We start from the raw sequence: 14,218 nt of genomic DNA, 5'->3' as shown, positions 1-14,218 counted from the left end.
GCAGGTCGCCCGAGGCAGCAGGACCAGTCTGTCAATGCCAAAGGCAAAGCTTGGGCATCCTTTGCCCCAAGCAGAAACCAGAACCACAGAACTGCCCAGCGCAAGGCAGTAACAATTCCCAGGAAAGAGATGATTGCGTGTACCAAGAAATCCAGGCAGGTACCGTAACATTTGCTTTGGCGGATATCTCAGCAGCAATAGGAGACTTTCCCGGGCTGCTAGTTCCTGGTCATGTTGACCATGTTGCTGGATACTGGGAAGCCATTCCCAGAGGTTCCTCAAAGCTCTCTGAGCTGAAATTGCTGTGGTTCATCACTGCTGCTGGTTATCTCTTCCTTCTGCCAGAAATCACCCTCCTGCCAGCACCACCATGCTGGGCCTTGTCAACGGCAGGATTCCCTGGCAGCCCCAGACATGATTGAAGCAGGGTCCGGCTGAGTGCCCAACTTTAACCCCGTTCACAGCCACCTGTGTGCTGGGCTGGTCACAGGACTCACAACAGAGGTCTCCATGCCTCATGAAGCCCGTCATTTTGCAGAACGTACAGTGGAGCACTGTGCATGAAAGATGAACTAATTGCCTTTTGGCAACTGCAAATGATACATGTATTTCATGTCTCTTCAAGTATGCAAAAGCTGACACTCCCTAAGCATACTTTGGAGGGTTTGGACAGTGAAGTGAGTTCTGCTTGTGTCCCTTCCTGAGCTCAGGAAAGAAGGGGTGCAGCTGCAAGGGATTTAGTGCCTGCCCAGATGGTACTTCAGCCCTGACCCCTTGGTGCAGCTGCTTGGGTGTCACCAGTATATGAGCTGCTGATAAAACTGGTATTGACCAGCCAATGAACAGGAACAGATGGTGAAGCTGTAAAGGAGGTGGATGTCCAGAGTCTGTGTTTTTCTCTTCCCAGCACTGCTCTTGTTGTTTGTGTTTTTCAGGTGTGAGGTTGGCACCACACACTGGACCCAGTGCAATGAGACCCCTGTGAAGTTTGCTCGTTTTCCTGTCACTGGTCTGATTGAAGGCCGTTCCTACATTTTCCGAGTCCGAGCTGTGAACAAAGCAGGCATCAGCCTACCATCCCGGGTTTCGGAGCCTGTGGCTGCTCTGGATCCTGCTGACAGAGCCAGGCTTAGAAGTAAGATGCGATTTTTGCAGGTGGCCTGAGTGGTTCAAGAAGTCACAACTTAATTAAAAAAAAAAAATAAAAAGAAAAAAAAAGTATGACTCATAAACCTTCGAAATCCCACTAGAGGGAGCAATGCAAAAACAAAATATTCTTTGGAGACAGCTTTGCCAAGAAGAAATAATCTCAGTGCTATTTGCACAAAGTGCTCTATCTGCTCTCATGGCTTTGACTGGCTGTGGTGCTACGCTCTGAAATTCCAGGAAGGGGGGAAAAGACACAGGAGACTTAATTGCCTGAAGAGACTTGCTTTTCTTCAGCCAACAAAAAATATGATCGGATGCTGTGAATAGTCTCTCTCTGTGCCACAGACATGGCTGGCTGATTCTGTGCTCCTGTGACAATCAAAGTCTTGCAGTAACATCAGCACAATACCAGGGTAGCCTAACAGATCCCAAGCTTTCTTCTTTAAAGTTAATATTTTACAAGCCAGGAATATTTTTCTGGTGGCCTGGAAATGTCCAGACAAAAAGGTTTTACTGAGGATTTTAACTAAAGTTTTATTCAAAATCCCCCTCCCTACCCATATGCCAAAATCATATGCCTAAAATCCAATTATTTCTACTTGTTTCTGAAGTTTTACTATTCTAAATGGTCGAATGTTAAGGGATATTTATACAAATCTGCAAGGCTCCTGTGGTCCCAACTTGTCTGTCTTACTGTGTATAATGCTGGAAGCTACAGACTGAAGTCAGATGATCAAGGTTCCTATTCAAAATAAAAACAAAAGGCTGAAGGAATGAGGTCTGGCATTGCCATGAACCACTGTGCTCAGGCAGACATGTGAAACCAGGAGCCTGGGGGAGGTGTCTTCTTCGCAATGGGAAGCCTGGAAGCTGTCTCAGGAGTCGAAATTTGGACTCAGTGGCATGTTCCCCTTATCTGTCCTCCTATGGTCCCTCATGATCCTTTTTCTCCCCACTTGCTCCCTTTCTGCTTGCATCTCCAAAACAGATCAGTCAATGCAACATGAGGTGGAGAACAGCACTGGCAAAAACTATCTCTGAAAGTGCATTGACCTTTTTGATAGCTGGATGCAAGAATATGATAACGTAGAGGCTCTGAGAGCACCACCCAAACCATATCAAGTGGATACGTTGAGTCAGGCAGAGCAGTTTCTGTTTCTGACTGTGATCCATGATTTAAAAGTTGGTAATGTGAGGGAAAGTGGGTAAAAAGAGGCAAAGAGCAGCCTGAAGGAATTTGGCTCTTCCTTTAATGAGTGAGCTGTTAAACCAAGGGAATAGAGTATGGAAAATGAAGTTGAAGTTAATTCTCCCAAAACAATGAGCTGAGTGAGCCAAATACTTCTGTCACCTAGGTGATTTCAGTGACATTTCAGGAAGGACTAGATGTTTCAGGATATTAATTTTTCTTTCTATATTAATTGCTTAGCTGCTGTCAATATTCAAGCTGCTCAGCCTGCAGCTGGTTTGGGTAATTAGCTTGCTGTATGATCAGCAGTGACACCAATGACCAAAAATGGAGCTCATGCAAATCTTGCAAGTGTTGATTTTGAACCATGAAAAAGTAATTTTTTTTCATATTTAAAAGTACCCAAAGTGTCCCATATCTGTGATATTTCTGGTATCTGTTTCAGGTCACCCTTCTGCTCCCTGGACTGGGCAGATTATTGTCACTGAGGAAGAACCTGCAGGTAACCACAGCCCTTTTGTCTACAAAAGTCTAATGTGAAGCTGGCTGAGTAATTAGAAAAACCCCCAATGAGTTCAGCGGACTTTGGCACACACCCAAAGTTCATTGTTCTGAGAGTCACTTTGACCTTGAGTAACTCCCAACAACTTGGTAGTTGAGGTGAGGTTTTGTTATTCAGGACCTAAGAAATAAATGTGCCTAGAGTTAAAAGAGGACATTTAAACCCAATATTTAGAAGGTTTTTAACTCTACATTTGAAGAGATATCAGGTGCCAAGGTATATTAATACTTCTGTATTTTAACTACGGCACTAATTCTGATACAAATACGAAGGAACTAAGTCCCAATTGCCTTTCCTATTCTTCTCTCCTGTTCTTCAGAGGGTGTTGTTCCTGGTCCACCTACAGACCTCCAAGTTATTGAAGCCACCAAGAACTATGTTGTGCTTAGCTGGAAACCTCCTGGACAGAGGGGCCATGAGGGCATCATGTACTTTGTGGAAAAGGTAAAATTGGACAAAAATCAGAATCATGTTTTGGCGATATTTTATATTTGTTTTGCCATCTCTTTTAGTTAGCTTTCGTTTCCACCTGGGACTTTCAAACTAGGGCCAGGACTAGAACTTGTGTACGTCATCGAGGTAACTGTCGCTGTAGATTAGATAAACTAGGAAGAAAAGAAATGGGGTATAGGAAAGCAGACGCAGAATGTCTCACACTGTAATATCCTTTTATGAATTGTGTCGTTGACCTACACTGGAGTAGACAGGCTGACAAACTCCCTCTATAATAAGAAAGCACAGAGCATAGTCACATATTTATATAAATGTTTAATACATATACATATAGATAATAAAATTTGTACAAATTAAGCTTGTCTGCTGTGACAGATCGTTAACATTTTGGATGGAGGCATTGTGCAAGAGTTCTTTGGCATCAGCACTTGCTTCACCAGTGCAACAAAGATGACAAGATTTCTTTCCTAGAACAGATTCACTTTTAATTTCAGTGTCCTGCTTTTCTGAGATTTTTCTTTCATGGCTGCTAGCCTAGAGAATTCTTCATGCCATCACCCTTTTTACTTGTATCTCATGGCTCACAAACTTTTTTATCGACGCTTTTCCCTGTCAATCTAGAGGTGTCACCATGGGAGACATAAATATCTTCCCATTATGTGTATTTCATCTCTGTTATGAAATCTGGTCTAAATAAATGAGTTTCACTTAGCAACAGACTTAGGATGAATATATGAATGTTGAGTTTCCATGTAAGAAAGCTTTTTAATAACTTATTACATGCTGAGTACGGAGTACTAATGTCACATAGTCAGGTGGCATTTTCCTGATAATTTGAAATCCCTCAGAAACGAGGACCATTAATTTAAATTATCCCTACAGTAAGTCACAGGCAAAAATTAATCATTAATGTTAATTGTATAACTGAACATGGTATGTAGAGCTTCTCACCACAGAAATAAAAACAATTCACAAATCAATTGCACATGTTAAATTTTCTGGAAAATGAAGGTCAGATCCTGATTAATTCTGGAAAACACCCAAAAAATATTCTCAAGAGTGGCACAAGAGCATCTACAATCAATGTGGTAATGTTAGAGTTTTGTTCTTTGGAAGATGTTGAATGTCTGCAGAGCTTATTTTGAAAGCAGTTCACAACTGGATGCGGTTAATAATAACATCACTTCCTTGTGGTGGAGTTTAGCTTTGATATATTAAACCCACTAAAATTTTATGTACGTTTTCTGAAGTAGGTGGACATCTGGCAGATTTGTAAGCTTTGAAAAAGCTCATTCTGTGGAAAGGCCCAAAAACGGAACATGACTGCCTGTTCTGCACAGCAGACGTGCATTTGGTGGTCCACATAGAAAATCTCACTGGGTTAGACACTCAGCTTTCAGAAAGTTCTGTTCCAAATATGGTTTCTGGGTTTGACTGCAGTGCGTTGCTGGCACAGAGGACTGGCAACGGGTGAACACCGAGATCCCTGTGAAGTCTCCTCGCTTTGCAGTTTTTGATTTGGCTGAAGGCAAATCCTACTGCTTCCGAGTTCGCTGTTGCAATTCAGCTGGAATTGGTGAGCCTTCAGAAGCAACTGAAGCCACTGTGGTAGATGACAAACTTGGTAAGTGTGTGGTCGTATGTATTAAATTATCTCCATAGGATCTTTTCAGTTTATGATGTAATCCTTTTCTCTGAAGGCAGATAGCTGCCAAGTACATAATTCAAGTATGAAGAGTAGTCAGTGATATATTCCCTTTAGCTAAAATAATTTTGGTTTGTGTTGTTGAACCTTTAATGTATAGTCAAATGACAGATGCAAGCCAAGGAAATTGAGCTGCAAATAGTGATGCCAAGAACTGCAAAGGCTACAAACAGTGAAAGAAAATTAAAACTCAAGGAAGTACAAAAATGTTTTGTTTTACTTAGAGCTTTTATTGAAAATAAGCCCAGACATCAGCAGAGTTTAACCTTCCTTTTTTGCCAAATTAAACAAAAATTAATAATTTAATACTTGCATGAATGCAGAGACCATTTCCACTGGAGGAAAAGCTAAGATGTTCACCACAGTAAAGCATTAGTAGCTATGTCTACATTAGCAATTTGTTTCCAAATAGCAACACATATTTGAATCCAGTTCCCAGATTGTATCTGTTTACTCCTTACTGGTTGAATTCTCAAAGCAATTTGATGCACATGGACAACATTCTTTAAGGAGAGTAAAACAGCTCTTCTTGAAAAACATCTGAGATGCATTTTGCTTCTTAACAGGGGCACTTGTTTCTGACTTCTTCTGTGGGCTGCACAAAATATTTCGTTGTGTACCTAACATATTTTCCCTTTAGAAAGCTCCAAACCACATTCTGGTGTAGATGTTCAGCAAAAGGGAAGAAACTATATCTAGTTTGAAGGAAATGCCCATAACCATAGGTAATGGAGACATGAGGAACCTCACCACCAAAGGCTTGAACCTACTGATCCTGTCCTGTTCCACCAGATTACTTGACTGAAATCAGAGTAGTTTTGGGAGGTTAAATCTGTACTAATTGTGTTGATATAATCAAGAACAGAATGTCATTTATTTGTAAATTTTGACTGGCTGGTCACTAAGTTATTTCTGTTTCTCCACCACAGATATTCCCAAAGCTCCTGGCCGTATTATGCCAAGTAGGAATACAGACACCTCAGTTGTTGTCACTTGGACAGAGCCCCCAGATGCCAAGGAGCTGGTTGGGTACTACATTGAGGCAAGTGTAGTCGGATCTGGTCATTGGGAACCATGCAACAACAATCCCGTAAAAGGCACTAGGTAATGGATTTAAAGCATGGAAACTATGGTCACCAGTTTTCGATTTACTGGTTATATGTATTTTCCAGCCATTAGCAGTAGTAGAATTAATCCCTCTGTGATTGCCAGCAGGCTTGAATCACTTTTTCAGGTGAAGTTCATAGAAGTTATAAAAACACATTTCAAACTGCAAGTCTTGTCCAAAATAATTTGTAATCAGCCTTATACTAGAAACACTAAGTTAAGGAGGAGGAGACATGGACGTTGATAGTGAATAAAAGAGAAGCAGTGCACTCGTTTTAGCTATAATACAGCCTATCAGTTTGATGAAAAACAGTACCACGAGGAATGACGGCAGTTACAAATATGGAAAACTAAACTGCGTAATGTTTGGAAGCAAAGTCCTTTGTTTTGGAAGACTGCTGTAAACATTTCTGGACTGTGTATCTACAATGTCAGGAGGAAATGTGGACTGTATCACACTAACAATATTACTTTCTAACTGCTCTTTCACTTGAGATTATCAAGATATTGATGAATATTCTTAAATATTGGCTATAAACTCACATTTCTTACTGACATGAAGCTCAGTCTCTAGTCAGAAAAAATAATCAAGACTTAAAACTTTGCAAGCTAAATCAGATTCGGTTCTGTTTGAATAAGGATATAATCTTCAGAGTCTAAAGGAGTCATTGCAGACCTTGATCTCAAGTGGAGCGGTGTCAATCCAGAAGGAGTTCCTGCTTGTTGTGACTGATCGTTATTTGTAATTGCTGTCCATGACAACCCTTATTGTAATAACTAAGGCTCTGCCAAATACTCTTGACTCAACCTTGTTGTTTAGAAGGGCATTGTAAATGCTTAGTTTATCAAAAGTACCTAAACGTCCACTTGCTTGAACACAAGCACAACAATTTCCTTTAAGGATTCTTTTGTGCGTTTCTATTGCAACAGCTGTGTGTGCCAATATTATATAATTTCATATATGCTTCTATCATTTATATTGTGGTTGCATCAAGTGTTGGTGAAGTTTCTTGTTGTTTGCTTGTTTTCAAATATGAAATCTGATCATTATTCACTGTAGAAACACAAACATTTTTCTGAGTTAATATATTTTGTATTGTAATGACACTGTTCAGGTTCCTACTACTGCATTTTTAGTCGATGTGAGATGACGTATGATGTGGTCAGGTACAGGCCCTCTGTTAACTCTTGGCTTTTCTGGTTGAGTCAATGTCAAAGGATTCACTGTATCTCATAGTTTGCATTATGCAGTATATTTTGATCTCTTAGATTTTGTTTTCTGCACATATTCTGGTAAAACAAATGATTTGGACAAGTCTTCTGAAATGGGTAGGGAAAATTCTGCTCTGAAAATATTGATTTAGGTTTGTTGTTGGTCTTTTTTTGTTGTTGTTGTTTTGTGTTGTGGTTTTATTTTATTTTATTTTATTTTATTTTATTTTATTTTATTTTTTCTTATTTTATTTCCTAAAGAAAAAAAATTATTTTGAAATACGTTTTGTTTTCCCCATTACATTTTTTTCATTCATTGGTGTGCGATGTCAGTGTTGGTAATGCAAGACATGACAGTATGAAATAAAACAAAATAAAAGTAACATTAAATAAAATACACTTAAAATACCTTTTGAAAAATAAATATTGTTTTACATAAAATGCTTAAATTTCAAAATCACATTTTTTCTGAAAAAGAGATTGCTGTCTTGGGAAATTTTGTATTTTCAGAGTGGACATCAGAGAAAATTTGTGAGGGTTTTTATGTGACCATTAAGTAATCCAGTAGAAAAACTCTTCTAATGGAAGAGTTTGACTGACTTAAATTATTTTGTCATGTATAGAAAAAAGAAAGTGAAATAAAAAATTGGACTGTTTTTTTAGCTCTTTTACAATGCCTTGTAATTTATTTAACACTGCAATTTTTTCATTTATGGTTGGAAGCGAATTATGGGAACTTGTGCTACAGGTGTCTTTTACTTATGTCATGAAAAGACCCCACAGGCAAATATAGACCTAATCTCTGCAGATTTTCACATTGTGTGTATTAGGAAGTATGGACTGTATATACTAGCAGAAGTAAGGTAGACATTCTGGTAACACAAAATCTTCGGTAGTCTTAAGGAGAGTGTTGGTAAACGGTATGTCTAAAGAGATATGATTTTAGACATTATCTTCACTACATGAGTGAGGTGCTTAGATACATTCTGCATTCTCCAACCTTCATTTAAGTGACTGTGGTAATGGTTTATTCTCAGTTTTCAGAAACCAGAATATACTTTATGCAATAAATGCTTTCTTTTCCCCTTTTAAGATTTTATTTTCTTCATAATATTTGCTAAGTATTCCTTCACTGGTTTGTTTTAGATTCATTTGCCATGGGCTTATCAATGGTGAGAAGTACATTTTCAGAGTCAGAGCTGTTAATGCAGCAGGACTCAGTGAATTTTCACAGGATTCGGAGCCTATAGAAGTGAAAGCAGCCATTGGTAAGCTATTTTCCATTACACTTTTCAACCATATGTCATTTTTAAAATTAAGATGTTTTCAGCAACTATTTGTAACTAATTGTTTTGTTTTACAATGCTGTCCACAAGTAATAATTTGTCCATAGATCCTATGGTCTCACAGCCCCATAGTTTCACAGTCACTGCACACTGGTAGACTTCACCTTCACCATCCAGTCTTCTTCAGGTGTTTCTTGTGAACCACTGTAAGACAGCACTGCCAACCTCACTTCATAGGTATTCTGGAAAATGGAATGTCATCCTGATTCCGTAATGTGGTATTTATCACCTTTAATGCACACCATCCTACATAGTCAGTTCCTAAGATACTTGTTTCCCTACCTAAAGCTAATAATCAGTGCAATGTGTCTTTTGTAAAGCTTCTATAACCCTGTGTGTCCTCCCTTTGTTGATGAATTACTTCTGGTTGCCACTGCCTGAACTAATCCATAAATACCAAAACCACATACCTCACAACCTTAGAGCGGAGAGATGTGGCCTAGAGCAATTTCATGAGATCATCTTGAAAGGATCAGAAATATGACTTGGAAGATCTAAAATGAAAACAACTGTAGTAAATGAAGACTGCTATTAGCTTTCCAAATTTCTTCTGCTCTAAAAAGCAGACGTTATTAAAAGAGTATTACTTGTGAGCAGGTTGAGAGGCATTCTATTAATTTCAAATTTTTGTGAATTCAAGCTTAACATTTTGTGTGTACAAGCTGTGATTTGTCATACTTTGGCTGTATTGTTCACTGTACGCATTTCTTCATTCTGCTGACTAAATGAAGAAAAAATGATGTATTCTAATTCAAAATGTCTTTGCTGTTTTCTGGCAATTATAGGGGGAGGATTGCTTCATGGTGTGTGTCCTGAACTGAGTGGTAAAGCTGGTGGACTAACAGACCGCACTGCCAGCTGGGAAGGAATGCATGAGTCCTCCCAGCCTATCTTTGACACAGATGCTTTGCTAAACTGCAATGCTAAATTTAATAGAGACGCAGCACCCAATAGCTTTGACAAACTGGGGAGTACAGGAGACAATAACATGAGAGAAATGGTTAAGGATGCTGTCACATCTGCACCACAAAAAGTTGCTGCTAAGCAGACACGTAAGTCTCGACCCAGGGATCTTTTGGCACTGGAAAAAATGACAAAGAAGAAAGATATAGGTGAGAGTTAATAAAATCAATAGATTTCACTGCTTTGATACATCCACTTCAGACAGTTGTAACCTCTGCTTGTCCATGCCACAAGTCCATCACCACACACTCTCTGGTGATGCATCTGCCATCAGACCTGTTAATTACATGCTCAACTCTCTGTTAAGATCATTATTCATGTAATGGTATTGGAGACCACTTTACAAACTTAGTGGCTACTGAAAGTGAAACAAATAAATTTACTAATTTAATAACTTGTTTGACTACATATTAATGTATTCAAGATAATGTATTATTTCTAAATCTCTAAAGTAATTTTGGGGGAGTTTTGTTACTCAATCTCTGGGTTACGTGTGTGTAAAGGAAACAAAATCTGATTGTGATGGTAAGCATGAAAATCTGTGTTGTACTAGGATATATGAAGAGCCTTTGTGGATTTATGCCTAAGCTACAGCTTATCCTCTGAGACACAGTGATAATGAATGTTGTGTTGTATCTCTGACTGACAGCAATAGTAAAAAGGAAAACCTATCAAGGTGAATGCACATGTACAAAATCACATTTTATGTTGTCAACACCTAAACATCCATTGTGTCCAAGAAATGTAGAGCTTGAATTTCTTTTAAGTCCTCGTACCTGGCCAGTGAACTGAATTCCTCTCCAGGCCTCTCAAGTGAGATTCAAAAGGCTTGTGCAAATGGTTGAACAGCAAACAAAGCAGAGGCACCTGGGGCTAGCTGACACTGATATAAAACATTAAAGACAAAAAGAAACACGTATTATGTAGGATTTGCATCAAAAGCAGGACTTCAGGGTCACAAGTAGGGCTCTTCACCAGTGCATGACATATTGGGTGTGGGCAAGCATTTCCCTACTAGGTACAGAAAAGGCTTTATAAGAAAATAGGTTGGGATTAAGTTAATGATTTCTGTATTGTTAAAAATACATTTTAAAAGGGGACTATGCAGCAAATTTTTTAATGTAAGTTCCAGTAACAGTCATGTTCCATTTCTGGTCAGTCTACAGTGCCTATGATCACGCTTCCTTCTATTAAGGTAAGATCATGTGATGGGTGCAATGATAAAATTTGCACAGTGTATAAATTTAAGAGAAAAAAACAAAAGAATGAACAGATAAAGTCCATTCTCAGAAGGGAAAAATGTGAGCCTATTTTAAAAAAGGAACTGTAACAAAAATTGTATGTGTGAAAAAGGTTTTGCTTTCAGCAAAAGAAAACAAATCATTGCATCTCCAATTTTTTTACTTTTCCTGTAATGTTAGTTTTAGTTCCCTGTTTTTCACAGTTTTAAAGCAAGTCCTGATCACTTGCATCAGAGCTGCATTTGCAACACATTCTTTCACTACGTATCAGCTTGCTTCTCGAAAAACAAATGATCCTGAAAACTAATTCTTATGCAGTTTGGACTTTTTCATTTGGTTTATGGGAGCTGTTGTCCTGCATTTCTATTCCAACTTCAAAAACTTCCCTTGACTGCGTAAATATTGTCCTAATTAGGAAATGCAGTATGGGAGCCACCTGAATACAATAACTGAATGCCAGTCTGATTATTGAAATATTATTTCCTGCTTATGTATTATTTGCATTGAAACAGCTGCTCCATCTCCACCTTATGACATCATGGTACTTGAGAGTGTTCGTGACTCAATGGTATTAGGATGGAAACAACCCAAAGCCACTGGCGGAACTGAAATTACTGGCTACTATGTGAACTATCGTGAAGTGGTTAATGGAGTTCCTGGGAACTGGATGGAGGCCAACATCAAGGCCATCAGTGAGAGGGCATACAGGGTAAGGGGTTAACTTCTGTTATTGTTCTGGGTGCAGACAACATTTCCAAAACAGATCTTGAAGGCAGATTGGGATAAACTATGATTCAGTGTACAGATTGCTGTTCAGAGGGTTTTATAGCCATGATGATAAAGTCATTTAGCTCTGTTAAACTTATATGCAAAATTATTTGTACACTTATCTATTAGTCTGGCACCAACTGTCATCTGTGAATGCACTATTCTAGACATAGCCTGAATTTTTGTAAGACAGACCGTCACAAAAAATAGCATTCCTACTGGGCTTGGTGGACCTACCCCAGTGCTTGCTGGTGCAGCTCTGTGCCAGCTGTGTTTTGTGATCAGTTCTTGACCCAGTTTAGAGATAGTGCTAGCCACAATCTTGCTGAGCTGCTTTACAAATGAAAAGCAATGCCAGGACTGAGTTTCACCCCACTGTGAGGAAAACTGTTGCCTTAAGTGAACTTGCTCTGTATCACGAGACAGATTAATATGATTGTTGAGCAATACCCTGCTTCCTCCCTGACTACCAAAGTATCAATAGGAAAAGGGGTTTACAATTTGAGCATGTTAAGACCATTCATGTATTCTCCACCATGGATTAGAAGAAAACCCAAGACAATTATCACCTTATGTATGATGTCAATAATGCTTTCATCTCTTCAGGCACTTAAAAGCATGTTCATGTGTTGAACAATTGTGTTTTTGACTTTCACCTAAAACATTAATCCAAAGTTAACAAGCACCATTTAACTGTTTCTGCAGATTGAAAACCTGAAGGAAAACATGGTGTACCAGTTCCAGGTGGCTGCTGCTAATCTGGCTGGGGTTGGGACACCCTCCCTACCCAGCCAACCCTTCAAATGTGAAGAATGGACCATTGCTGTTCCTGGTAGGATCCTGAGTGGGAGGTGGAGTTTACTCACAGCCTGAGGATGCTCTGTGATCAATTATCTAAGTTCTTAATGACTTCAGTTTCCAGAGTTCAAACTCAGGCTTGAATGTCCATCACTTTGATTTAGTACATTTACACTGATACATTAAACGATGCTCATCTAATCAGTAGCATTTTACAAGCAGCTTGTATTTTCTTTATCTTCCCTGCTTGGTTTCTGTACTGTGTCTACCACTTTGCTTCCTAGTTTAAATGGTAGACATAAATACCTGTCTAAGGTACAAGGCAGAGAAGAATGAGGTCCCATAACCCTTATCTAAATGTGTCACTTCAAGGCCAGATCACTGGCCTTTTGGCGCTCACTGAAATGAGTGAAAACAACTTCCATTGACTTCAGTGGACTTTAGATCAGTCCTTGAAGCAGCACATTAGCTTAATAATTAACTTACTTCCCTGAGTTTAGAAATTATTTGTGATTTTTGTTTGTTCATGAACATTTGATCAAGATAGCAAATCTCAACAAATTGGATTGTTTTTTGGGCTAGTCTTTATAATAGGCATAGGTTGTACTTATATTTGGTCTAGATACGATACAGAGCACAAGTGCTATGTCAGCTTTGGGTGTACAACATGGTGTCTGCTTTTGTTTTTTGAAATCTAATGCATTAGCCCTTTGGGGATTTATTTTTATACCACAACTCCAACTTTTACCTTACAGGGCCACCCCATGATGTCACATGCACAGAAGTTAGGAAGGACTCTTTGGTTTTACTGTGGAAGGAACCAGTTTACACTGGTCGTAGTCCCATAGCTGGTTATTATGTTGATATGAAGGAAACTGAAGCAAAGGAGGAACGCTGGAGAAGTGTCAATGAGAAGCCACTTCAAAAGAAATACTTGAAGGTAAATAGTTTATGATTCTAATACTGGTATAACAGTATAATCTTGAGGAAGCTAGCCTTTGATAGCATCATCCTGTGGTAATCACAGTTCCGTTTAATGAAATACACAGTAGTTTATGCTGTGCTGAGGATATACACATGTCACGCCTGTATAGTCAAACAAGACAGTAACTCAGAAGACTGGTATGACAAGCCTAAAAATAAGAAGAAAACACTGCTAAAACCAAATATGGTTCTTACAACACAGGAGGCAACCCTAGCATTTTCTAGCTCAAAGTGCAAGATAGGTATCACTGCATAAAAACTGATGGCACAAAAATAGATGCTGCGATGATGTGGCAGGCGAGTCTAATACAAAGTACCCTTCCCTCACTTTTCATGACAAGTTAAACCCAAACTTTTTTGCACTATTATGCTACAACATTTTGTGGAATAACTTCCAAATAAAGGATCAAGTGTATCACCATTCTAGAAATATGTCTTAAGTAGGTTTGCTATGTGTATGCTTTTCAGAATATTTGAAAGGCAACTCACTTCTAAGTGTGATCCTTTCATATATGTTTTAAAGGAATCTTTGTAGGTGTTCTAATGTCAGTATAATTCCTCAAGTCAAACGAGTTGTGGCTGGCACTTATTACCCTGATAATTTCATTTTGAAAAGCCAGAATCTACCTGCAGTAAAAGACTATGCTGTTTCAGAGGTCAATGTACATGAGTTAAAAACACTCTGTTCCAATTACAATGTTCCTATTGCAAAGAAACCAATGACAGAAATGACGATGTCTA

General features: G+C 38.8%; 1 protein-coding gene across 7 annotated transcripts in view; it reads left to right on the top strand.

Annotated features, from left to right (window-relative positions):
- MYOM1 (myomesin 1) overlaps nucleotides 1-14,218 on the top strand; it is a 79,951-nt gene that overhangs the window by 32,515 nt on the left and 33,218 nt on the right. For 3 of the 7 annotated variants that reach the window (XM_065832027.2, XM_071804212.1, XM_071804214.1), the window contains 10 exons: nucleotides 936-1,135; nucleotides 2,784-2,840; nucleotides 3,220-3,344; nucleotides 4,794-4,977; nucleotides 5,988-6,162; nucleotides 8,524-8,645; nucleotides 9,509-9,835; nucleotides 11,440-11,636; nucleotides 12,401-12,527; nucleotides 13,249-13,433. In XM_065832027.2, the coding sequence (XP_065688099.1) occupies nucleotides 936-1,135; nucleotides 2,784-2,840; nucleotides 3,220-3,344; nucleotides 4,794-4,977; nucleotides 5,988-6,162; nucleotides 8,524-8,645; nucleotides 9,509-9,835; nucleotides 11,440-11,636; nucleotides 12,401-12,527; nucleotides 13,249-13,433 (1,699 nt within the window). The remainder of the gene's footprint in view (nucleotides 1-935; nucleotides 1,136-2,783; nucleotides 2,841-3,219; nucleotides 3,345-4,793; nucleotides 4,978-5,987; nucleotides 6,163-8,523; nucleotides 8,646-9,508; nucleotides 9,836-11,439; nucleotides 11,637-12,400; nucleotides 12,528-13,248; nucleotides 13,434-14,218) is intronic. The other 4 variants (XM_065832029.2, XM_065832030.2, XM_065832028.2 and 1 more) reach the window with 3 other exon arrangements.

The sequence above is a fragment of the Patagioenas fasciata genome, chromosome 2 (genome assembly GCF_037038585.1).
Source record: "Patagioenas fasciata isolate bPatFas1 chromosome 2, bPatFas1.hap1, whole genome shotgun sequence".
NCBI lineage: Eukaryota > Metazoa > Chordata > Aves > Columbiformes > Columbidae > Patagioenas > Patagioenas fasciata.
The sequence above is the reverse complement of the archived record's forward strand: the minus strand, read 5'-3'. Positions and strand labels throughout refer to the sequence as shown.